Source organism: Carcharodon carcharias, chromosome 9 (assembly GCF_017639515.1).
Source record: "Carcharodon carcharias isolate sCarCar2 chromosome 9, sCarCar2.pri, whole genome shotgun sequence".
NCBI classification, from domain to species: Eukaryota; Metazoa; Chordata; class Chondrichthyes; order Lamniformes; family Lamnidae; genus Carcharodon; species Carcharodon carcharias.
In genome coordinates this window covers 126179984-126206357 of record NC_054475.1, presented here as the reverse complement: position 1 = coordinate 126206357, position 26374 = coordinate 126179984, and the positions used below count along the sequence as shown (strand labels likewise).

Sequence of the window (26374 nt, the reverse complement as noted above, 5' to 3'; positions counted from 1 at the left end):
AGTGGAGGGGCTTGGTGTGGTTGTGTGCACAACCACACCAACCCCCTCCACTTCTCTCTCTCTCTTCTCCACCGCCACACACACCCCCCCCCCCCCCCCCCCCCCCCCCCCCCAACCCCACCCCACACCTTAAACCAGCTTATATTTCACATCTTTCTTGGACTCACTCAAGTTCTGTCGAAGGGTCATGAGGACTCGAAACGTCAACTCTTTCCTTTTCCGCTGATGCTGCCAGACCTGCTGAGTTTTTCCAGGTAATTCTGTTTTTGTTTTGGATTTCCAGCATCCGCAGTTTTTTTGTTTTTATGACATGAGGAAAAACTGTTTTGCGCAGGTCGAGGTTGGGATCTGGAATTCAATGCCTGAGAATGTGGCAGAGACACGTTCAATTGTGACATTCAAAAGGAAATTGGATCGTTATCTGTAGAGAGAAAATTTGCAGGTTATGGGGAAAATACAGGGGATGAGCTGAGTAGCTCTAACAGAGAGCAAACACTGACATAACAGGCCAAATGGCCTTCTTCTGTGCTATAACCATTCTATGATATTCTGTTAGCCTTTTCAAATTTTAATATCTGTTCATTAGTTTTAGTGACTCTTTTTTGTACTTGACTCTTAAATCTCTCCGTTCCTCCATTGTCCCTACTTCCAACCATTTGGGAAATACTTCTGATCTATTCTTTTTCGGTCCAAAGTGGACTTAAGACATTCCTCCCCTTAGAATTCTATCTGTCACAATTTTTCCGACTCACAATCTATCAATGCCTTTTTGCACCTTTCTCCTCTTATCCATGCTACTTGTTGTGCCATTTAATTTAGCTTCAGAAGCTAAGTTGGATCTGCAACTCTCTATTCCTTCATCTAAGTAATACACAGCTCTTGCACAGTCTCTCTCTCTCTCCCTCCCACCCTGCTCTAGGACTTTTTTCCATTAAATTTTATTTAAAACATGCATTGGAAAATATGAACACAAATATCGAAGATTTAAAATTTTTCAAAGTTTTCTAAATGGTGCAAGTTAAAATTAAAACCTTCTGATGCGTGAGTTGGGGATTTGCAGTAAAGATGTCTCAGGAGAATTGCTTTTAAATTTGATTGAGCTGGCGCTGGAGGCAAGATGGACATAATGGAAAGGCAGATTTAGCTGAGACACACAGGGAGGAGAGATGAAGGAATTCAAGACCAGACAAAAGAGACAAACTGCAAATAGACCAAGAATTATAGGGGAATGAGAAATCTGATGGCTCCCAGAGAAAAGTCAACATAATTTTAATTTGAATCACCTTTTATTGTTCTAGAAGGGGAGCTGAGAATGCTGCCACTCAGGTTCTGTACTTTGGAAAAACAAGCTAATCATAAAACTCAAACCCAACAAATTGAAGAACTTGCCAATTTACAGCTGGCGAAAAATGTGAAAATTTAAAATACCTTTACCTCAGTAGTTACCAAGATATTAAAGATTGTTTAAAAAACTGAAGAGCCCTGTATGTCACTGGAGGCAGTACTATACTGTTAAAACAGGTAGCCCTAGTTTTTCTGGACAGCAACACCATGAGGTGATTTTGCTTAGGAATTAAAGACCAGGCACCGGCCATTTGGCCCAATTGGATTATGTTGGTATTTATGTTCTACACAAGCCTCCTCCCACTCTACTTCATCTAACTCTATCAATCTAGCAGGGTTTCATATCCTGCTCTGAGGTGATGTGCTGGGAATATGCTACTGCTGGCAGTGCCTGCTGTTGGATCCACAATATGCTGTTCTTTATTCACGTGGTACATTCGGAGTCCTAACTGCCAACTGCTTTCACACTCATTTCAAAATTGTTACATTTACCATCTTATTTCAAATCTTAGCAGCAGCCCTTCAGCATTCACTGATCCCTTATAACAATTCTCAAAAATCTCATCCCTTATCTCCTTTAATACCCTCTGACAAATAATGTCCTTTGCCTGGGATATCTGTTTTGAGTCCTTTTAGATTGTGTAGAAACTTCCATGCTCTTTATCTTGAAGTCGTTCAACCTTTTCAAAAATATTCTGGTGGACTAGAGTGAATGTTAGCTGGTAGCCTTAGTTTACCTACAATTAGCAAATTTAGATTAAATATCCATTCTGCTTGGCTCAGCAATATGCACTTCCATATGTCCTGGACTCGGGTGCTAAGCAATTCACCCCTTAAGCAATTTCTTTATCTTCACTCAGTACCTTTTAAAAGTTGATTAGTTTATTTTATTCCTACTAGGGATGTGAGCATCACTGACGAGACTGGCTTATATTGCCCATCCCTAGCTCTTCTGTGAAGGTGGTGGCGGACTGCCTTCCAGAACTGCTTCAGTCTGTGGTATTCTCCATAGTTTCTTTTAGATAAAACTGAGTGACTTGCAAGGTTACTTCAGAGAGCAATTAAGAGTTAACCATTGTTGGTGTAGGACTGGAGTCACAAAGGCAAGTATGGGTAAGGACAGCTTTTTAAAAAAATTCCAGATAGCTTTTAGAACTGAATTCAAATTCTCAAACTGCCATGGTAGGATTTGAACTCACGTTCTCTAGATTATTAATCTAAACCTCTGGGTTACTAGCTTAGTAACCATTTAAAATTGTGTATCTGGTAGCCAACCATGTTGAAACAATTATTCCATGGCCCTGTCCCCCAAAGAGGTTATGGCTTCAATTGCCTAGATATTATCTACAACACTTGCCATTACTAAGTCAGATGTGCATTGCCTTCCAAGGCTTCCCTCTGCACTGAGACAGGAAGCAGTCATGTGTTACATTGACTAATTCAGAATCTAAATCACTTGAATGTTCATCACTTATTGTGATGGCTGATTGTATTCATGCACCACAGAGCATACAGTCTTCCTTTTTTATATCAACCTTGTGGATTGTAGCTTACCTCGATACCTTTGAGTTTAAAAAGAAATAAGTATTAACAGTTGTATATCTTTCGTCAAACTATAGGACTTCACGTATTTAAAGTCGCAGGTGTCCCTGACAAAGACCTATTTTTAAAAAATGACATTGGACCCACATGCTAATTGTGCTGAATCAGACATCCTTTCGTAATGCTGGAGTGTAGCCGAAATGCAATCAGTTGAAAAAATTGCTTCTTGTGCAGTGATTTTAAAAACACTTTCTTTCCTACCTTATTTCTAACAGAGAACTGGTTCCTTTGGATGTGGCATCTGCCAAATCTGCCATTTACACCTTGGACCAGACTTGGTAACAACTGGCTTTAATTTTTGATTAAAAATACAACTATTCTAAATACAAATAGACCACCTTTATGTAAGGCTTACTGCGCTTGGATCTCATAAGACCAGCAAAATAAAGAGCTTTTGGTCTTGATAAATCCAGCAGGTTTATTTTGGCATGTATGTCAGTTGTGCAAACGTGTTTGTCAGGAGCTGGTGATGTTGGTGGGTTTTTGCACAGTATAAAGGCAGTTCTAGGGAACTGTGTGAATCCTCTAGCAATTCACATTCTCAGCATCCACACACAAATCTCTCAACCAAAAATACAGGTTCCACAAGCAGCACCTAGAGAACCTCAGCTGGTCCTGCATTTGTGAATTTGACACTCAGGTTTCTGTTCGGGCTGCTGGGTTAAATTGGGACTGAGATGTCAGCAAACACAGTTTGCCCCCTCAGATGGATGTAGAGGATTACATGGTACTACTGAAAAAAAGAACAGGGAGTTCTTGTGGTTTTCTGTCCAACATTCTTCTCTCAACTAAACCATCTAAGCAGTTTATCTGGTTATTTATTTCATTGATGTTTGTAGGACCTAGCTAAATGCGCATTAACTACTAAGCTTTCTTGCACCTGTCTTGTTCTAGTTTTTATAAATCTGCTCACAGCTTGATCACTTTTACACAGCGTGGCTGCGATCTGGAATGCACTGCCTAAGAAGGCATTGGAAGCAGGTTAACTCACGGCATTCAAAATGGAATTGGATTAGTATCTGAAAGGAAAGATTTTTGCAGGATTTATGGGCTAAGTGGAGGAAAGGGTACTGTATAGTGGGATTAGTTAATTTGCTGTTCCATAGAGCTGACCCTAGCTGGACAGGCTTAATGGCCACCTTCTCTGCCGTAATTATTCTATGATTCCATGTTGCAATAAATGGAATTTGACAATTTTACAGTTGACATATATTTGGAAAACATATTAAATTCAAGGAAATTCTCTTTGCTTTTCTCAGTTGTAAAGGTCAAATATTAAGGTACAACTTCAATGGCTTGTTGAGAAACATAGCTACTAATAAGGACAGAAATACCTACTAAAATATCATCCGTTAAAGCTAACTCTAGTTGAGTTACAACATTCATCTGCATTGTGCTCGATCAAGCTTGGGCTATGAAAACTGGTCAAAAGGAGAACGTGAGCTATAAAAAATATTTTTTATGGAACAGAATGCTATGTTAATTTGATGTGGAGATTCTTGTATCTATTCATTGAGAAATGGTGACGAAAACTGAATTGTAGAAAAAGTGGAACTCTAACATTGTTTGAAAGGTCCAGGAATAAGAAACAATGGATGAGCCAAATAGTTTAATATTTTATTGGATGATATAGTTCATTGGAAGCATTTTAAACTATAATAACTCTTCTGATGTATGCAAGTAAGGAATTTACAGAGTGGAATTTCATTGTGCCCCCATTAAAAGGCAGCCTGTTTGCAGAGTGGACTTACACACGAGTAGCAAACCTTTTTATGTCCATCCTGTGCTGAAACTCATTGGTCAATTCCTGATTTGAGTAAAGTTTTTGAGATTTCCTTCCTTTTCCATGCTGTTGCAAGTGGTAAAATTGAACTTCTTTTAAGCAAACTTAAAATGAAGTCTCTGCAAGTGCCAGCACGAACAACTTGTGTACGCAGTGACATAATAAAAGTTTACGGAAGTGGAAATAGGAGATATTAGTAATGGCATAAATATGAGGCCAGAAGCTCATCTCAGGAGTACTTACACTAAAGGTCGCTATATAAATGTAATAAAACAAAGTACAATACCAAGCCACATAAGGGGATATTAGATTAGATGACCAAAAGCTTGGTCAGAGAGGTAGGTTTTAAGAAGTGTTTTAAAGGAGAGTGAGGTGGAGAGACAGAGAAGTGTACATACAACCATATGAAATAGGAGCGGAAGTCGGCCATTTGGCCCCTCGAACTTGCTCTGCCATTCAATAAGATCATGGCTGATCTGTTTGTGTTTCAAATTCTACATTCCCATCTACCCCCAATAACCTTATATCCTTGTTAGACAAGGGCATCAATCTACCTCTGCCTTAAAAATATTTAATGACCCTGCTTCCACCTCCTTCTGAGGCAGAGAGTTCCAAAGTCACACAGCCCTCTGAGAGAAAAAACTTCTCCTTACCTCTTTGCTAAAATGGTGACCCCTAATTTTAAAATGCTGCCTGCCCCACGATTTAACTCGCAAACAAGATCATGCTCACGTCCAACTTGTCAATACTATTCAGGATCTTATATACTTCAAACAAGTCACCCCTTGCTCTTCTACACTGCAGTGGAAACGAGTCCAGTCTGTCTAACCTTTCCTCAAAAGACAACTCGCTCATTCCAGGTATCAATCTGGTAAACCTCCTCTGAACTACCTCCAATGCATTTACATCCTCCTTTAAAAAAGGAAACCAAAACTACACACAATAGTTGAGATGTCTCACCAGCGCCCTGTATAACTGAAGCATAACATCCTTACTTTTATAAAAATAAAAATACCTGGAAAAACTCAGCAGGTCTGGCAGCCTCTGTGGAGAGGAGCACCATTAACGTTTCGAGTCCGCATGACTCTTCAATAGAACTAAGTAAAAATAGAAAAGGGGTGAAATATAAGCTGGTTTAGGTTGGGGGGGTGGGGTGGAACAAGAAGAGCTGGATAGAGGGTCGAGATAACCAAAAGATGTTACAGACAAAAGGACGAAGAGGTGTTGAAGGTGGATATTATCTAAAGGAATGTCCACCTATCACTGGCCCTCTATCCAGCTCTTCTTGTCCCACCGTTTCTTCACCCCCCCCCCCCCCCCCCCCCCCCACCACCACCCCACCCCTAAACCAGCTTATATTTCATCCCTTTTCTATTTTTACTTAGTTCTGTTGAAGAGTCATGCATACTCGAAACGTTAACTGTGCTCCTCTCCACAGATACTGCCAGACCTGCTGAGTTTTTCCAGGCGTTATTATTTTTGTTTTGGATTTCCAGCATCTGCAGTTTTTTTGCTTTTATTCTTACTTTAATGTTCAATTCCTCTCATAATAAAGGATAGCATTCCATTAGCCTTCTTAATTACTTGCTATACCTGCATATTAACTTCTTGTGATTCATGCACTAGAACACCTAGATCCCTCTGCATCTCAGAAATCTGCAGCCATTCTCTGTTTAAGTAATACTCTGCTTTTTAATTCTTCGTGTCAAAGTAAACAACCTCACATTTTCTGACATCTGCCAGATTTTTGTCCACTCACTCAACCTATCTATATCCATCTGCAACCTCCTTATGCCCTCTGCACAACTTTCCTACTTATCTTTGTGTCATCTACAAATTTAGCTACCATGCCTTCACTCCCCTCTTCTCAGTTATTGATATAAAAAATTGAGGCCCCAGCGCAGGCCCCTGCTGGACTCCACTCATCACATCCTGCCAATCAAAAAAAGACCCATTTGTGCATACTGTCTGTTTTCTGCCAGCCAGCCAATCTTCTATCCATTCAAAATGTTACCCCCTATACCATGGGCTTTTATTTTCTGCAATAAGCTTTGACGTGATACCTTATCAAATGCCTTCTGGAAATCCAAGTATAGCATGTCTACAGGCTCCCCTTTATCCATAGCGCATGTTACTCCTTCAAAGAACTCCAATAAATTGGTTAAACATGATTCCCTTCCACAAATCTATTCTGATTCTTTCCAATTACCTTGAGTTTATTTAAGTGCTCAGTTTTAACCTCCTTAATGGTCGACTCTAACACCTTCCCCATGACAGACATCAAGCCAACTGGCCTATAGTTTCCTGTTTTCTGCCTCCAGCCCTTCTTGAATAGAGGGGTTATATTTGCTACTTTCCAGTCTAATGGAATCTTTCCAGAATCAAGGGAATTTTAGAAAATTAACGCCAACGCATCTATTACCTCATTAGCCACCTCTTTTATGACCCTAGGATGAAGTCCATCTGAACCCAGAGACTTCTCAGCCTGCAGCTCCATCAGTTTGCTCAGCACCACTTCCCTAGTGATTGATTGATTGTAATTTAATCAAGTTCCCCTCTCCCTTCCACCTCCTGATTTACAGCTATTACTAGAATGGTTTTTGTATCCTCTGTAGTGAAAAGCAAGATATTTGTTAATTTCATCCACCATTTCCATGTGGCGAATGGAGGGCTAAAGGCTAGTTAGTTGGGATTTTGAAAGTTCAGTTTAAGTGAATTGGGAGATAGCTTTTTCTAGGGACAGATACAGAAGATGGTAGAGTTTGGGTGTGGAAGGGGGAATGTGAGTGGTAACAGTATAAGGAAGTGATCGGAGACGGCCTCATCTGTGATTGAAACTATGGGAGTAGAGAGACCACGTGAGAGTCAAAGGGGCTGGCCATGAATGTTTTTGGGGGGGCGGGGGGTGGGGGGGGGTGGTAGAGATTTACATGGAGAGATTTAGGGAGGATAAGAGGGTAGTGAACTTGCAGGAAATAAGACATGAGTTGAAATGGAGTTTGAAATCACAAGATGAGAAATCATTCAGTGCAGAGAGCAGTGGGAGGAAGAAATCTGTGATTTAACTTGTATCCTACCTGGAATGATGGCTTTGAAAGAGAGGTGGAGCAAGGTGAGATGCTTAAAGGGAGAGAAAGTGCTAGAGGAGTAGGGGGTCATGCCAAGTTGGGTTCTTGTGATAAGCACCACATTGCCATCGCAACAGTCTTGACAGGACAAATGGTGGAAGACGTAGACAGGAGTGGAGGCTTCATTAGGTGACAGTGTCATCACCCTTTAGCCAGTTTTCTGTTAAGGCCATGATGTCTATGTAATCATCCACAATAAGTTCATGGATAGCAAAGACCCTCGTTCTGGAGGAACATGGGTAGAGCGGCAGTGAAAACTGATCAGAATTCACAGGGTCAGCAGTGAGAGGGGTGAGTTGGACAGGAAGAAGATTAGTAAGGTTAGCCCTGAGCAGCACAATGAGTGGGAAAGTCAGTGAGAAAGTGGGGTTGGGCATTTGGGATTGCTGCTCATAATGAGCCAGTGACAAGTGCTTCAATGACCCCGTCGAAGGATGCCAAGAAAGGCACAGAGAGAAGCTGTAGGCTTATCTAACAGAGAGTCCAGCCTGTGACAGCAGCAAGAGAGCAGGGCAGTTGAGGAGTACTGAAGGGTTGGGATAAGTAATTGGAGGGCCAAGTGCTTAAGAGTGGTGAAGAGAAGTGAAAGGAGGCATGACAATAAAAGAGAGTCTAGGAAGAGTAAAGAGAAAGGAAGTTGAAGGAAAGAGCAAAAGTGGAAATGGGCTTTGGTGCAACGCAGTAGCCAAAACGTACGTGCAGATGGAAGCAGAGAAAGTGCAAGTAACATAACACAAGTTACATAAAAATTAGGATGCATAAAAGCATGATAATAAACAGGCAATAGGAAATAGATGGTGATAATAGGAAGGAGTCCATAGTTAAAGTTGGAAGTCCGTGGTGAAATAATGGCAACTTAGGAAGAAGCAACAAGATGCTGTTTAAGTTTGTAGACAGGTGAAGCAAGTCAAGTCCAGAAGCTGATGGAGGATGGAGTTTCAATGCATGCACTGATGGAAGGATTTTCAAAGGAATGAAGATCCAGGAGGTGAACACACTCATTTGTGAAGTTGGAGGACACCATAAAATCTAAAATCAGCAGAGGATTTCTCCTCTGATATTCTGGCCAGGAACAGACTACAGCTGAAAAACCAGTCAAACCTGAACGATGCCAGACTGAAGCAAAGGGTTAAATATTGTACAACGTTCTTGAGTATGGTTTAAGGGCATATATCCTTTACATGTGTAGTTATTCCTAGTTTTCAACTGGTCCTTTGCCTGTGGTACTACTTGTGAAGAAGATACAATGAAATGAATAGGATTGCAATATAATTCAATAAAACAATTTGTGAGTGCTAAAAATATTTTTTGACAATGGAGGAGTGTTAGCCCTTTCACAACAGATCTGAACTTCGAATTCCTGAGGAACTGGTACAGCTTGGTCTTATACTCCGAATTCATTAGATTTACATCACAACTGACATAAATCCATAATCAAATTACTAATAATATAGTTACATTAAGGGAGTAACTACCTACATTTGTGATTTGCAAAAAAAAATGCTTGATAACATTTCCCACTGACTCACGAGAGTGATGTTAGAAAATTTCCAAGAAGTTTTCACTGTTGGCAGCATTCAATCCACAGCATTTGCATTCTGTACAAATGTTTTCACCATTTGCACAAGGTTGCATAGATTTGTTAATTCTTGATATCAGTATTTAAACTTGGGATTTTTCTTGAGTACTTGTCTAGGCCTATTTTTCTAGCTAAAAAGACTTGATGGCCCAGAATTTCCTGGCATAGCTTGAAAGGTAACATAAACTACTAATTGTACTGTCTGTGAACTGATCTTCCTATTGAAAACTTGCCCCAAAGCTTCCTTGGAAGTAATTTGAATAGATTGCAACAGATTGCTAATAGATTGCTAATCAGGGACCTCAAATGATGTAGCCAATGCCTTACCCTATGTGCATCAAAGACTTAATTAAGGAGACCGATATCGGTATGACCAGAGTCACAGTATTCTGAATTTCAGACCCTTTAACTTGAATGCCAGTAAATTGTTAAGGACACACTTAGCTGCTGTATTCAGTTTTCAGGAACAACCCAAGTTTCAGATTTTTTTTTCAACCCTTTATTTGGAAGATTACATTACTCATTTAAGCTATTTTCAAAGTTTCCAGTTAAACAAACCAGGGGCAAAATTGGACCTTGTTATGCATGTTTCTTGTGTAACAAAATAAGGGTAAAGTCCAATTTTGTAGATATCTCATAAGGGCACCTGAAATGCATTTGAAGACATAATGGTTTGAGATATATTCAGGCATCCTTGGTGGCTGCTACAAGGAGATGTTTAGCCCTTTGCAAACATTGAAAGGACCCCTTCAAAATTGGTCAGAAACTCAGGCTCCAGGAGAAGAGCCATCTATTGATTCTGCTCCATCTTGCCAGGACCCACATCTGATGAAGCTGTTGAATACTTTAAATGCGCTTTCGTGCTCATTCATGCCTTTGTTATCTCTGGACCTGACTATTTCAACACATTGCTAGCTGGGCTCCTGCATTATATCCCGCTGCAAGCTTGAGGTCAGCCAAAACTCTGCTGTTCTTTTGCTCACTTGTGCCAAGGTCCGTTCACCCATCGCCCCTGTGTTTGCTGATCTATATTGCCTTTCTAAACAATGCCTCTATTTTAAAACACTCATCTTATTTCTTCCAATCCCTCCATGGCCTGGCCCCTCCCCGTCTCTAATTTCCAACCCTGCAACCCTCCGAGATATCTGTGCTCCTCTAATTACGTCCTCTTGAATATCCCTGATTTTTAATTGCTGTACCATTGTTTACTGGACCTTTAGCTGCCTAGGCCCTTAGTTCTAGAATTTCCTCGCTCCACCTGTCCTCCTCTCTACCTCCTTTTTCCCCACCATTAAGACTCTCCTTAAGACTTACCTCTTTGACTAAGTTTTTAACCTGTGCTAATATGTCCTCATATGGCTGGGTGCCAATTTCACTCTATAGAGTTCCTGTGAAACCCCTTGGTATATTTTATTATGTTTAAGGTGATATATAAATGCAAGTTATTGTTGCGGAGACATACAATTGGTTATTTAGCATGGCTGCTTGTATTGGGAATATTCTAGATTGACTTTAATCAGCTGCTTCCTGCTTGGTCTCTGGGGTTCACTTTGGCCTGGAAAGGTTGTAAGGATCGTGTTAATGCCCTTTGCTGTCACTGTGCAGCTGCATATTCTGATGGAGGTGGGATATTTGAGTTAAGTGAGCCTTCAAGCATGGAGTCCAGATTACTTGGAATTTCTCCAGTTCCTGACTGCACATAATTTGTTCTAAGAACTTAGGAATTGCAAGATATGAAAAAACCAAGGTCTATCAATTTAGTGTTCCAGCATCCTGGCAATCACATGATCCAATAATAATGGAGTTGATGACAAATATTGATCCATTTTTTTTTTGCATTAACCACAGACAAGAAGCAAGGCAGCTCTTGTGGAAGTCTTTGGGAAACATTGACCCAATGTCAGCTATTCCTGTCAAGCGTCCTACACTTAACACTTCTAATTGTGGTAGCCTACATTTAAGTCAACCAAAAATATATCATTTTGGGAAGAAATGAAATGTTACAGCTAGTTATGAGAGCTGTGCTCATCTGTTTGTTGTGCAGGGCTCTACCTCACCAATGTGTTGGCGCAACCAGCACTGGCCTTAGGCTCACTCAAAAGTGCAAAAACAGTCATAGGCCAGGTCTTCCCTTGGGGGGGCGGGTCCCGCTCGCCGACGCGTAAAATGAAACGGGATGACGTGGGGCAGAACTCCAGATGTCACCCTGCCCCATTTAAGTTTTCAGGTAGGCGAGGGCTCAGCAGAATCATCTGTGCGCCTGCCGACCTATCAATGGTCAATTGAGGTCATTGACAGAGCCACAAACTAATTAATGGACCTGCCCGTCCAACCTTAAGGTTGGTGGGCAGGCCAGGAGCCCTGGCCGGCATTAGAAAAAGCATGAAACCTCATCCATGGGCAAGATGAGGTTTCATGTAGAGTTTAAAAAATGTAATTAAAGTGTATTTAAAAGTTATGGACATGTCCCAACTCCTATGATATTATCACATAAGGGAACATGTCAGCGAAATTTTTTTCTCCCTATTTTTAATATTTTTGACAAGAGAGCCGATCTCCCTGAGGCAGCACTTAGCCTCAGGGAGATGAGTGCACTCTTTCGTGCGCAAGCGTGAAAGAGCGCACTCACGGCTCAGAGAATCTCCCCCCCCACCCCGGGAGCTCATAGCGCTTCCTGGCAGATGTCACGGCCTGCCCATGTAAAATGGCAGCGCGCCTCCACACGCCCACTCTTGAACTTCTCCCCCAGCGGGGGAAAATTCTGCCCATGATCTTTTGAACTATCACTCATGGCTGAATGTCAGATAATTCTTTTCTAACTGCAGCCTTCCAGCACTTGCCTGCTGTAGATTGATGACTAAAAGAGTGATGTCATTTGTTGGAGTTTGTATGAAGTGTGTTTGTTTTGACTTGGCCCTCGCCCATTTTGCTGCAAGTGGTGATGTGGAGAGTTGGTCTCTATACTTTATGCCATTCCTCTATCGATGGTTAATGTAGGCTTAAATACTAAGTACTGCTCAAGTTGTGTGTACTGCCTTTTGGCACTAGTGAGTATTGTACACAGGGAGGAGATGAGTGTAAGAAATGTTAATGTGCGCAGTCCTTATAGACATTAAGCATTATCATTAGCTGTCATTCTGTTTAACCTTTTGATTAAGATAGAGAATCTATCCTCTTTGGAGATGTTTGCCTCCCAGGTGTTAATCAGCATGGGCATCCTGTTCTTTTGGATGATTAGGAGGTAGCCAGAATTGTCTCATTAAATCTCTCAAGTTCAGTTTGCTGTAAGGATGTGAGAGATTTCTTGTTGGTATACCACTGTCATTTCTGCCTTTTAACAGGTTCGAATAATTTTTTGCTTAATTGAGTCCCTTGATTTTGAGGTTATAATTTTGAGGTTAACCTGTTATAGGTTAGGTTGGTAGATGGTTTTGAGGCTTTCTTAAGTTACAGGTTCTACTTTTTTTTAATAACTCGGGAATCCCATTTAAAGTTTCAACTCTCGAAAACATTGCCAACTAAATATTGTAAACAAGTTCCCTTGCAAAACTAAATTAGTCCTATATTGACATCTCAAGTATTAAGAAACAGCAGCAACAGAACCAATTCTGTCACTTCAACAGTTAGTTGGCTAGTTCCAGAGATAAGCTTCAAAGTAAAAATGAAACTTTTTCCCAGTATTATTTCAGCATCCATGATGACCTATAATTGCTGTGTCTTACTAAGGCATTAATTCACACAAAACACCCAATTCATTTTCTCCTATGACAGTAAAATGCATAAGTTACTCATGCGCTTAATAAATATCAGCAGGCGAAGAAAGTCTTGTCCCTTATCCAAGTGTCACTTTGTGAAGGTCTGTGCTTGTCAATATGGGATTGGACTGAAAACCATTGCATTTGAACACCACTCCTGTTCTTACTTGGTTTCTGAATGTGCACTTCAAGCGGGGGTTATTAGGTATTGTTCAGATGCTGGAATAATAGTCATGTATTGATGCTCCTATTCGGGAATAATGATGCAAACTGTGGCAGTCTGGCTGGTCTGACCAATATAGACAAGGGATTCAGGGATTGAACCCAGCATGTTACTAATTCTTTAACACAATCTGCATTGAATATTGTGAAGGCTCGGATAAATTGCTTTTAAACCAGATATTTTGCATGGATGGTGTGTCTAGATATGGTGGATTTGTGTGTAGAGTAACTGTGCTTCCCTCGTGTGCTATCAGTTGTGGCATGTTCAAGCTGTATTCTTTCTTTTGAAATGGATGTTCATTGGTGGGTTTCTTTTAATAGAACCTTGTTTAAAAACAAATGATGTGGTGCATTTTGTTATTATCTTCCTACACACTATATCTACTTAGTTTGCAACATCTCCCATCCATCTTCAAGAATGTCCTCTTGTTGTTTGTCTCTGCATTGGAATTATTGTTCCAAGTCAATTCCCCCCACCACTGGTCCTCAGACTTCAACTTTGGATTTCTGCTCATCCCTTGTGCACCCCCACCGCCTCTTGCCCCCCCCACAATGCACACACCTACTACAACCCATCACTAATTTTTTGCCTTCTTTATCTCCTGCCATCATCCTAGGCTTGAATCCATCTACCTTAAGCCAAGCTCTGCCTCTCACCATCCTCCGAAAGGCCCATTGAAGGATCTATCACTGGTTCCTTGTAAGCAGCGACACCAACTGACCTCCTCTCTTCTTGACCTTCCTACCTTGTGTATCCCTGAGAGGACTAATCGCACCAACTTCCTTCCCACTCCTCGCCCAACTCGCCACTTCCTCTTTGTTGACCTGCTGGCAGAGTCTAGTCACTGCCCTGTTCACAATCCTGTTCAAACTATCAGAACACAATTCTGTTGTAGACATTGCATTGACATCATGGTTTGACTTAAATCTGGCTCACAGGTGGCAAGATCTTTCTACTTAATAAAGCCTCTTCACCTGCCTATATTTTCAACCAATTGGCCTGCCTAAACCTCTGTGATGACAGTGTGGCCCTTTTCATGAATTTGCAATATCAAGTCTTTCGCCCTACTTTTTGGTATTTTCAAGCACCTTGCCTTGCTCCCTCTCCCTCGCATCACTACTGTCACCAAGTTCCATCCCATGTTTAAACCCAAAATGCCCACCTTTTTCTCCATTAATTGCTGCAGTGGCTAACTCATCATCAATGATTTCAGTCTCTATATCAATTTATCTTACCCCCCAACCCCTCTGATTTCACTGTGCTCCTGTCTTCTCCAAACTTGTCCCTCCATATAAACTCTCTTAGTTTACATATTTACAAAGGTGCCCTTGAGCTTGTCATCTTATGTAGCCCCTCTATTGCAGTACTTTGATAACAAACACTTCCGGTATCTCTCCTCTGCAATGCACCCTACCCTCTTCAAGCCCCACTACATTCTGCATCTGCCTCTGAGGAAAAACCTTCGAGCTAGGTGACATCAACATTGAACGAGCTGGTGACCTGAAATAAAGTACAGTTATTGCCCAAGCAGTAACTGGTCCCTTTACAGAATCACACAGTACAGAAGAGGTCCTTCGGCCCATCGCGTCTGCACTGACATGTGAGAAACACCTGACCTACCTACCTTATCCCATTTACCAGCACTTGGCCCATAACCTTGAATGTAATGACATGCCAAGAGCTCATCCAGGTACTTTTTAAGGGATGTGAGGCAACCCGCCTCCACCACCCTCCCAGGCAGCGCATTCCAAACCATCACCATCCTCTGGTTAAAAAAGCTTTTCTCACATCCCCCCTAAACCTCCTGCCCCTCACCTTGAACTTGTGTCCCCTCGTGACTGACCCTTCAACTAAGGGGAACAGCTGCTCCCTATCCACCCTGTCCATGCCCCTCAATCTGTACACCTCGATCAGGACACCCCTCAGTCTTCTCTGCTCCAACAAAAACAACCCAAGTCTATCCAACCTCTCTTCATAACTTAAATGTTTCATCCCAGGCAACATCCTGGTGAATCTCCTCTGCACCCCCTCCAGTGCAATCACATCCTTCCAATAATGTGGCGACCGGAAATACACACAGTACTCCAGCTGTGGCCACACCAAGGTTCTATACAAGTCCAACATGACCTCCCTACTTTTGTAATCTATGCCTTGATTGATAAAAGCAAGTGTCCCATATGCCCTTTTTAACCACCCCACTAACATGCCCCTCCACCTTCAGAGATCTATGGACACACACGCCAAGGTCCCTTTGTTCCTCAGAACTTCCTAGTGTCATGCCGTTCATTGAATACTTCCTTGTCAAATTACTCCTTCCAAAGTGTATCACCTCTCACTTTTCAAGGTTAAATTCCATCTGCCACTTATCTGCCCATTTGACCGTCCAGTCTATATCTTCTTGTAGCCCAAGACACTCAACCTCACTGTTAACCATCCAGCCCATCTTTGTGTCATTCGCAAACTTACTAATCCTACCCCCCACATAGTCATCTGTCATTTATATAAATGACGAATAATAGGGGACCGAGCACAGATCCCTGTGGTACGCCACTGGACACTGGCTTCCAGTCACTAAAGTAGCCTTCTGTCATCACCCTCTGTCTCCTACAACTAAGCCAATTTTGAATCCACCTTATCAAATTACCCTGTATCCCATGTGCATTTGCCTTCTTTATAAGTCTCCCGTGTCGGAACTTGTCAAAGGCTTTGCAGAAATCCATATAAACTACATCAACTGCACCACCCTCATCTACACACCTGGTCACCTCCTCAAAATTCAATCAAATTTGTTAGGCATGACCTCCCTCTGACAAAGCCATGCTGACTATCCCTTATCAAATCTTGCCTCTCCAAGTGGAGATAGATTCTCTCCTTCAGAATTTTCTCCAATAGTTTCCCTACCACGGACGTGAGACTCACTGGTCAGTAGTTCCCTGGTTTATCTGTACAACCCTTCTTAAATAGCGGAACCACATTAGCTATTCACCAGTCCTCTGGCACCTCCCCTGTGGCTAGAGAGGAATTAAAAATTTGGGTCAGAGCCCCTGCGATCTCCTCCCATGCCTCTCTCAGCAGTCTGGGACACAAATCATCTGGACCTGGGGATTTGTCCAATTTTAAGCCTGCCAACACCTCCAATACCTTGTCACTCCCTGTATCAATTTGCTCAAAAACCTCGCAGTCTCTCTCCCCGAGTTCCGTACCTTCATCCTCATTCTCTTGGGTGAAGACGGATATGAAGTAGTTGTTCAACACTCTGCCAGTGTCCTCTGGCTCCACTTATAGATTGCCCCCTTGGTCCCTAATGGGCCCTACTCTTGCCTTGGTTAGCCTCTTCCCATTGATATACTTATAGAATATCTTGGGATTTTCCCTACTTTTACCAGGGGGTGCTTTTTCATATCCCCTCTTTGCTCTCCTAATTGCTTTCTTTGCTCCCCTTGTAACTGCTAAAAGCCTCTCCTTTCCCTCTCATCGTATCCTGAATATCTCTGATCATCCATGGTTCTCTGGGCTTGTTACTCCTTCCTATCATCCTAGATGGAAAATAATGAGCCTGTACCCACCCCATTTCCTTTTTGAACGTGCCCCTGTGCCCCCCACCCCCCACTGCTGTTCTGTAGATTTCCCCACAAGTAGCTGTTCCCAGTCTACCTTGGCCAGATCCTGCCTTATGTTACTCTCCCCCAATCCAAAACATTTTTTTGCAACTTGTCTATTTCTTTGTCCATAACAAACTTAAACTGTACCATGTTGTGGTCTCTATCACTAAAGTGCTCCCACCACCACCTCAGCCACCTGTCCGGCTTCATTCCACAGAATTAGGTCCAGCACTGCGCTGTCCCTTGTTGGACCCTGTACATATTGACCTAAAAGGTTCTCCTGTACACATTTCAAGAAATCCACTCCATCCAAGCCCTTAACACTATGTCTATCCCAATTAATGTTGGGAAAGTTGAAATCACCTAATATAATTACCCTACTATTATTGTTTTTACATACCTCCACGAATTGTGCACATATTTGCCCCTCAATTTCCCGCTAATTGGGGGTCTATAATAAACACCAACAATGTAGCTGCCCCTTTTTTATTCCTAAACTGTACCCACAAAGCTTCATTTGATGCTTCCTCCAAGATAACATCTCTCCTTACTGCAGTAACTGACTCCTTAACTAATAATGCAATGCCTCCTCCTCTTTTACCCCCTCCCCTGTATCACCTGAAGATTCTATATCCCGGAATGTTGAGCTGCCAATCCTGCCCCTCCCTCAGCCAAGTCTCTGTGATGGCTACTATATCACAATTCCACGTGCCAATCCTCACCCATAACTCATCTGTTTTACCTGTAATACTCCTGGCATTAAAGTAGAGGCCATCCAGCCTTGCCTTACTCCCTTGAAACTTAATGTAGCTGTACTCCCTCTGACTCAATTGCTTTACTGTATTATGATGTGTCCCTATTCTGCTAACATTCTGTGTCCCCTCCCCCTGCTGAATTAGTTTAAACTCCTCCCAACAGCATTAGCAAACCCGCCCGTAAGGAAATTAGTCCCACACTTGTTCAGATATAGACAGTTCCTACTTGTACAGGTCCCACCTTCCCCTGAATCGGTCCCAGTGATCCAGGAATCTAAAACCCTCCCTCCTGCACCAACTCTTAAGCCACATATTTATCTGCGCTATTCTCCTATTTCGGTGCTCGCTAGCACGTGGCACTGGGAGTAATCCAGAGATTACAACCCGAGAGATCCCGCTTTTTAGTCTACTGCCTAACTCCCTGAATTCTTGATGGAAGACCTAATCCCTCTTTCCACCTATGTCATTGGTACCAACATGTACCATGACCCCTGCCTTATCACCCTCCCCCTTCAGGATGCCCTGCAGCCGTTCAGTGACATCCCGGACCCTGCACCAGGGAGGCAACACACCAATCTGGAGTCACGTTGATGGCCACAGTTGTGCCTATCTGTTCCCCTGACTGTAGAATCCCCTATTACTATTGCTCTTCCTCCCCCTCCTGTACAGACAGGCTGCTTGTGGTGCCAGAAGCTTGTCTCTGTCTGCACTCCCTGGAGGAACCAGCACCCTCATCAACCTCCAAAATAGAATACCGATTTGCGAGCTGGACCCCTGGGGACTCCTGAACTACCTGCCTGCTTCTCTTGGACTACCTGGTGGTCACCCATTCCCTTCCTTCCTCAAGTCCCTTCAGCTACAGTGTGACAACTTCTCTAAACGTGCTATTCACATCAGGCTTAAATCAGACTTGTCCAACCTTTTCGCCTGGGGGGGGCGCGGGGGTGGTGCCATATTACAAAATTTTTCTCGCTCAAGGGGTCGATGAGCAAATTTCATAAAGATAAAGTTTGGCATAATGTTATACATGAGTTTTTTAAAAAGAGATGAAATGAAACAACTTGCTGAGCAAAAGAAAAACAATGAGTAATAAATAAAGATGAGTATTAGGGTGTAACAGGGTGAGTGTGTGCCCTCTGCCCCCTTGCACTTTCACCCCCGGCCCCTTAGAACCCTCGCCCTCAGCTTGGCCCTCTGGGCCCCCACCCCCCCGATATAGTCACCAGACACTCACCTACTCAGACATCAGTGGGCCCCACTCTTGCTGCCTCGTTCTCCACTCTGGATGCCTGGTCCCCGCTTCCTGCCATCTCTGCTCCGAGGCTACCCCTGTGCATGGATCCCCACTAAATGCACTGTGGCTGGTGTTTGCTGCTCCTCCAATTGCAAATTGTTTCTCTCCCACATTTGCTGCTGATAGGCTCACTGTGAGCCTATCAGCAGCAAATATGGGAGAGAAGCAATTTGCGATTGGAGGAGCAGCCCCATGCAGAACCTCCCATTCAAACTTACCCGTTTGACTGGCATTTTACAAACTGGCTCCAGGGGCTGCATAGAGGAGCTTCATGTGCTGGGTCGTACGGTGGATAAGTCTAGTTTTGCACTTTACAAATGGCATTTTTAAGTGCGATTAAATTTACTCTCAATGAGTGGTGGTTGGGAGAACAGACTAATGCAGTGCAGTCACAACAACTGCTGAGCATCTGTTACATAAATAGTTCCAATGATGAGTTATTGGCTATGTTTAACAGAGCAGTCTTCCGTCCTTGATTATCTGGCGAGATTTGCTCAGCAATGCACACAGTACAGTACAAAACCTACACAAGAGCTTTGTAAAACATATTATGGGTAAAAAAAACCAAGCTTATCTAAATTCTTCCATTTATTCTTCATTTTGATTCTGGTCTACTAATTGAACTAAGGCAGATGTTTGTTTACTTACTTGGTTGTCAACCGTGTCTCAGAGCATTCTGGACTCATGAGTCAAGAGTTTCTGGTTCAAATCCCACTCCAGCACTTGAATGTCAGCTTCGAGTTGTGTGCTCTAGTATAGTACTGAGGGAGTGTTGCACAGCAGGTGGTGTAGTGTTTTTGGATGAGACGATAAACCTAAATTCTGCTTACCCTTTTAAGGTGGATATAAAGTATTCCACGGCACTATTTCGAAGAAGAGCACGGGATTAATACCTAGTGTCTTGGCTAATATTTATCCCTCAGTCAACATAAGAAAGCAGATTATCTGGTCATTATCACATGCTGTTTGTGGGATCTTGCTGTGTGCAAATTGGTTGCTGTGTTTCCTAAATGTGACTATTTTTCAAAAGTACTTCATTGGTTGTAAATTGTTTTGCGATGTCCTGTGGTGATGAAAGGCATCTAAATAAAAGCTTTTTTTATGGGTGTGAAAGGATAACCAGATCTTTACTCCATTTTGTTATCTTTCTGTAATAAACAGATTTGGATTTGTTCTGATCTTGGGGTGAGTGACAGGAGTTGAGTGAGGGTTGTGGGAATATCTTCTAAGTTCAGGAAGAAGAGAGCTCTGGCTATTGAAAGAGTAGGTGTGAGTTTTGAGTAATCTGAAATTCATGAGCCATTTGGGAAACTATATTTCTCTTTTTTTTACTACTTGCACCATCCAAGGAATCTTATTTACCAAAACAAGTTAATCTAATCATTTGAAGGATTATAATTGAATGGTGAAATCTTTGGCCCCTTTTAATGTTAACAAAGTAGTCAGCAACATTGTTTAGCTTGTTTCATAAATTAATGTTTAATTTTCAGAAAATACTCAAAATACTTAGCAGATCAACCAGCATCTGTTGAGAGAGTAGATCAAGCTTCACATTTCAGGTTTTGATCCTTTGGCAGAAAGTTTTACTTACCTGTTCTCTCCACAGGTTCTGACTGACCTACTGAGTGTTTCGAGCATTTTATGCCTTTGTTTCGATTTCCAGCATTGGCTGTTTTTTTGCATTTTATTTGTAACTTTTTCGAGTACAAACCCGTTTCCATCTGTTTCAGATGAAGTTACATTGTTTCATAGTTTGCCATTGTGAGATTTGAACTCTTGATACTCTTTTTTGAGTAAACCTGTTTCCATCTGTTTCAGATGAAGTTACATTGTTTCATAGTTTGCCATTGTGAGATTTGAACTCTTGATCTTAGGGTTACAAACCCAGTACCATAACCACTTGGCTATTTAGGCCAAGCCAATGCAAATAACTCTTTCGAGTACAAAGCCGTTTCCATCTGTTTCAGATGAAGTTACATTGTTTCATAGTTTGCCATTGTGAGATTTGAACTCTTGATCTTAGGGTTACAAACCCAGTACCATAACCACTTGGCTATTTAGGCCAAGCCTTTATTTGTTTGTATCCCCACATTGCTGCACCATGGCAAGCAGCCAGGCAACTAGCTTCTATTAATAGAGCCAGTTGCTAATAAAATGCACAGAAGATGGTTGATCTTCTCTAATCTTTTCTGTCTCCCTTCCATGTTTGTAAATAGCTATTTTCTCCATAGCAGCTTCCTTTATCCTATCCTGGCTGAGATCAAAAGGTGCATGGGCACACTCCCCTCCCCATATTAACTGTATTTCTGAATGTAATGTTATCTTGTGTAGAATTTTTGATGCACCAATTTAGCAATCTGTTGGTCGATTAACTCTTCCAGAAGGCATTTTTTTCATGGGAAACCAGGACAATCCCTACATCGGCTGCCAGTTTCCTCAGTGAGGGGCTCAAAAAAGCCAAAACAAGCCCCTCTGTTGATGATTAATCAAACAGAAGTTTTTGACTTCAGCAGGTTTACTTAAATAGCAAGTTGGTAACTTCAGCTGTTTTACAAAACATAACGATGTGCTAATTAGTGTTTGGCCTTGCCCAGAATTAATCTCTTCAGGTTTTATTTTAAATACTTCAGTAGAATCTGTTGTTTTCTTGTGTATCTTGAAATAACTTTTTTTTAAAACAGATTTTGTCTTTTTACACATTTCAAATTGTTATAACAAAAAGCACTGTACTTTCTTTTATAGATGAATCTGCGTTCTATATTCACAGAGGAACAGCAACGAGTATTACAGCGTTATTATGACAGTGGAATGACAAATCAAAGTAAAAATTGCTTTGGATTAATAATACAGTGTGCACGTGAAACGGGGTTAGATTTTAATGTAGTCAGGGTAAGTAGTATAACATTTTTCCACAGCCATTTTGGAAATGTTGGGTTTATACTGGATCCCAGTAGTATTAAGTAATAGAGTAGTAACCAATGTAAGACTTTGTCCTCTGCAAGATGTTTATTACAGACAAGGCTTGTGAACACAAAAGGTCAAATCTTGTGTTGTAACTGCTAAAATGTTCAGAGCTCTCACTGATCTGTGAATGCTTTCTGATAAGATGTCTACATACAGATTTGAGTTCAGACTTCCAAGAAGCTTTATAAGGACAATTTTATGCATAGGTATCATTTGGAAACAGGTGGAGAGGGCTATCTTTAAAAGCGCTACATCAAACTCACCCTTGAGTATTTGCCTGTAAAATTCAGTCCTAAAAATAAATTGGGTTCCCAAGTTTGTAGGTTAGAGTTCTGCTTTCGATTGTATTTGTAAAGCTTGGGGACATGAATGTACCATTTTATATTTAGCCATACCTGCTGTTGAATACTTCTAATGAAGGCAGGTGCTGGAAGCTATATTTGAAACTCCAGCTATCTGTTGGAGTTTGTTTATAAATTTAGATTTGCATGTAAGGGTTTAATTCGTCAGGTTGATACCCAGATAAAGCCAGTGCAAAGCTCATTATAGCCCTCTTCCCGGTGGATTAGCATCTTTCGTTCTCTGCTATCCACTGGACCTGAAGCCTGGTGGATCCTGCATAACCTAAACTGTTTTGCACTACAAGCTCATGTCAATATGGTTTTTGCTAGCCATGTACCTGGTCAGCATTCAGTCCAATGTCTCTTTTTTACTATAGTACTAGAACTGAAAGTAAATGCTTTTAATTTTGGAACCTTTAGGCAGCCATGCTTTCACTATTTTCAATGTATTGCCAGATAACTCTCCATGGTAAAGTAGGTGTATGCAAATGGCTCGGTTATACTGCCAACATTAGGAAATATTAGAAAATAGTTAACTACATCAAAATGGCACTGGGCTGCACCTGATTATGAATGTAAACTAATGGGGCCAAAAGCCATATTTTCCTCTATTCAATGTTTGTCTGTTTAGCATTGCCCTGAACAATAATGAGTCCAGCACACACTTTTTGTTTTTAAAAAAAAATTCCAAAGGCCAATTGTGGAAAAGCTGGTACAAAATATTGAATTCCAGACCTGAACTGAGTTAGCTTTACAAAAGCTACAATTTTGAGGCATCGCCATAGCAATGACTTAATTAAATAGTACAAGGGATAAAGGAGGGAGCCAATGCCCAGCCCTAATGTTTTTATTGTGCACAAGCAGCAGGTTGACAACTCTCTTGCTGTATCACACATTGATGAAGCAGAAAATCAGGGTCAGCAGCTGAAGGATGAGAGAGGTTCTCTCATAGCCAGGTGATTAATAATGTTACTGGTCTCACAAATAAAATGGACCAGTGGATCAAAAAAGATATATATACAAATGTTTCTTTAAATAACAGATAAGTGGAAAGAAATTGGGAGAAGAGAAATTTTGTTATTGTCTGAATATCATATTTGAAAAAATCCTCACTAAACTTTCTAAACTATTCTTGCAGAATATGTTGCCTGTGCTGGCTCTTTGAAAGACCAAACTGGACCCATTCTCCCACTTATTCTCCATCTTTGTAGTCTTTGCAAATGTTTTCTTTTTTCAAATGTATATCCAACCACTTTTGGAAGTTACTTATTAAATAAAAAGTGACACTCGCACAACATAAGTACCAGGCAATGACACTCTCCAACAAGAGAGAATCTGACCATCTCCCTTGACATTCAATGGCATTACTGTCACTGAATGTCCCATCATCAACATCCTGGGGTTACCACTGATCCAAAATTTAACTGGACCAGCCATACAAATATTGTGAAACAAGGGCAGGTCAGACTCAGAATTCTGTGGTGAGTAACTCACCTCCTGACTCCCCAAAGCATATTCATGATCCACAAGGCACAAGTCATGAATGTAATGGAATACCCTCCATTTACCTGGATGAGTAAAGCTCCAACAACATCCAAGAAGCAGCCTGCTTAATCAGCACCCCATCCATCACCTTAAACATTCACCCCCACCACCACAGGCACGTAGTGGAAAACTATGGAAGATGCACTGCAGCAACTCACCAAGCCTCTTTTGACAACACCTTCCAAACCATCTACCACCTAGACAGATAGAAGCACCAGATTCATGGCAATACCACGGCCTGCGAGTTACCATCCAAGCTACACACCCACTGACTTGGAACTGTATCGTCGTTCCTTCACTGTTACTGGGTCAAAATCCTGAAACTTCCTTTCAAACAGCACTGTGCACACGCATACACCCCAGGGACTGCAGCAGTTCAAGGAGCAGCACACCATCGCCTTCTGAAGGGCAGTTAGGAATGGGCCTTGCCAGCAATGCTCAAGAATTTTTTTTTTGTCTGTTTCCGCCACACTTTCATACAGTCCATTCCATATCATACCAACGCTAAAGTCTCTGCTTCCCTCCTCTGGTTCCTTTGCCAATTTTCTGGAATCTGTACTCTCTAGTTACTGTCCCACCCATCAGTAGAAGCAGTTTCTCTTCATTTGCCTTGAATGATGAATCTCTTTTCATTAAAAGTGCTATTTGTTCAAATATCCAGTGTTTTTAAAGCTTGTAAACGGAAGCAGGAAAATGAATATCCTAAGTCAAAATAAAATCAGAAAATGCTAGAAATTTGAAACAAACCGTTTCAATTTATCCTATCTTCTGACTTGCTGCATTTTTCCAGCATTAACTTCTTATTATTAAATTCACATGTCTGCAATTTGACTTGGTGTTTTATTTGTAACATGATGACGTACATGGTTCAGAGAGGGTGACACAGGAATTAAGCGAGGGAATTCCATAATAATGAAGGAATTATTTTTGATAAATTGACAGATATGCCACACTACAACTTTGATTCAAATCCAGTGCGGTAGCATCCAAAACTTTATCTGGACCACCGTTCCTGCTCAACTTAACTTGGATAATATAGCAGAAATGCTGGAAATATTCAGCAGCTCAGAAAGCAGCTTTGGAGAGAGAAACAGAGTTAACATTTCGGGTCAATGAGCATTCGTTATCAACTTGAAATGTTAATTCTGTTTCTCTCCACCAAAGCTGCATGATCTGCTAATTATTTGCATCGGTTTCTGTTTTTACTCAGATTTCCAGCATCCGCAGTATTTTGCTTTTGTATTAATAATATAATTATTGGCTATTGTAAATTGATTTAAATAATATTGTTTAAAAAAATTAACACTTAATTAGCCAGGTTCTCTTTATTAACTGTTGTCTTCTAAAGGTATTTTACATTCTGCTGTTTATAGATTTCTTAAAAACATGTAACAGAGTGTAAGCACATTATTTTGATACTGATTGGTTGTCAGTACTACACACTTGCACTTTCCACAGCACATATAAAATCCATGCAATGATTAAGATTGCATGTGGCTAGTGTTTCATGGACTGAGAAGAAGCAATTTGATTGATTCCACTTCTTCCCCAATCCAGGCACAGTTTGCATTTTCACAGCCTCTTCCTATTTTATCTTTTTGAAGAAAAGCAAATAGCCACAAGGAAGAAGGTGCCATCAGTTCTTAACTCATGCATATATTCTAACAAAGCACCAGGATATCAATCTAAAATTTGCATCCATTTAGGTTTCTCCAGCAATGGTGTTTCAGTGAGACCATTAAGACTGAACTCTAATGTTTCATGTAGTGTTTAGTCATGCTTTATAATCTGTAACTTGCACTGAAGCTCCCTTGTAGCTATACATTTTAATTTGCCATATAGATCCTCAGTTGAACGGGAGTTTGCAATGTGGCTAGTTCATGAGAAGGGGAAAGATAGAGGAGAGTTCTTTGAATTGTTGAGTTTTGTTGGAGCTTGCATATTCCATGCTTATGTGCTATAGTAATGTGATCAGTTCAGTAACAGTTAATGTTAAGCATATCTTTAGTTAAGACTTGAACCATGCTCCAGATAAGTTTCAAACTCAGGCCTTTTTCTAACCTGGGTTTTAAATTCCAAATCATCTCATTGCTCCTCCTCTGTTTTAATGTATCATTATTCTTTTGGAGGTAAGGAAGCCCAAAATTTGCACACACAAAGCCCAGTGTGATCAGCCAAATTGTCATGCAAGGTTATGTTGACTGGGTGCTTTGATTAATTGCACCAACATCCCCTTTTCTTCACCCCTTTTTGCTATGGAAAGCCTTCCATCAGATTAATGTTTCATATGCAAACCAGGTGGTAAATTACTGGAAGTGTAATCTTGCATTGCAAGTTTCAGACTTAGTCATTGGAAGCTACAAGCATGCAAAATGAAGGTGACAGTAATTCTGAAAGTAGATGTGATCTCAGAAATTCAACTTGCATTGAAATTCGAAGACTTTTTTTAAAGCTACAAC

The 26374-nt window shown here is 41.2% G+C and overlaps 1 protein-coding gene across 8 annotated transcripts in view; it reads left to right on the top strand.

Annotated features, from left to right (window-relative positions):
- hdx (highly divergent homeobox) overlaps positions 1 to 26374 on the top strand; it is a 97033-nt gene that overhangs the window by 13056 nt on the left and 57603 nt on the right. For 7 of the 8 annotated variants that reach the window (XM_041194652.1, XM_041194657.1, XM_041194654.1 and 4 more), the window contains one exon: positions 21808 to 21954. In XM_041194652.1, the coding sequence (XP_041050586.1) occupies positions 21808 to 21954 (147 nt within the window). Of the gene's footprint in view, positions 1 to 21803; positions 21955 to 26374 lie in introns of those variants that run through there. The other variant, XM_041194656.1, reaches the window with a different exon arrangement.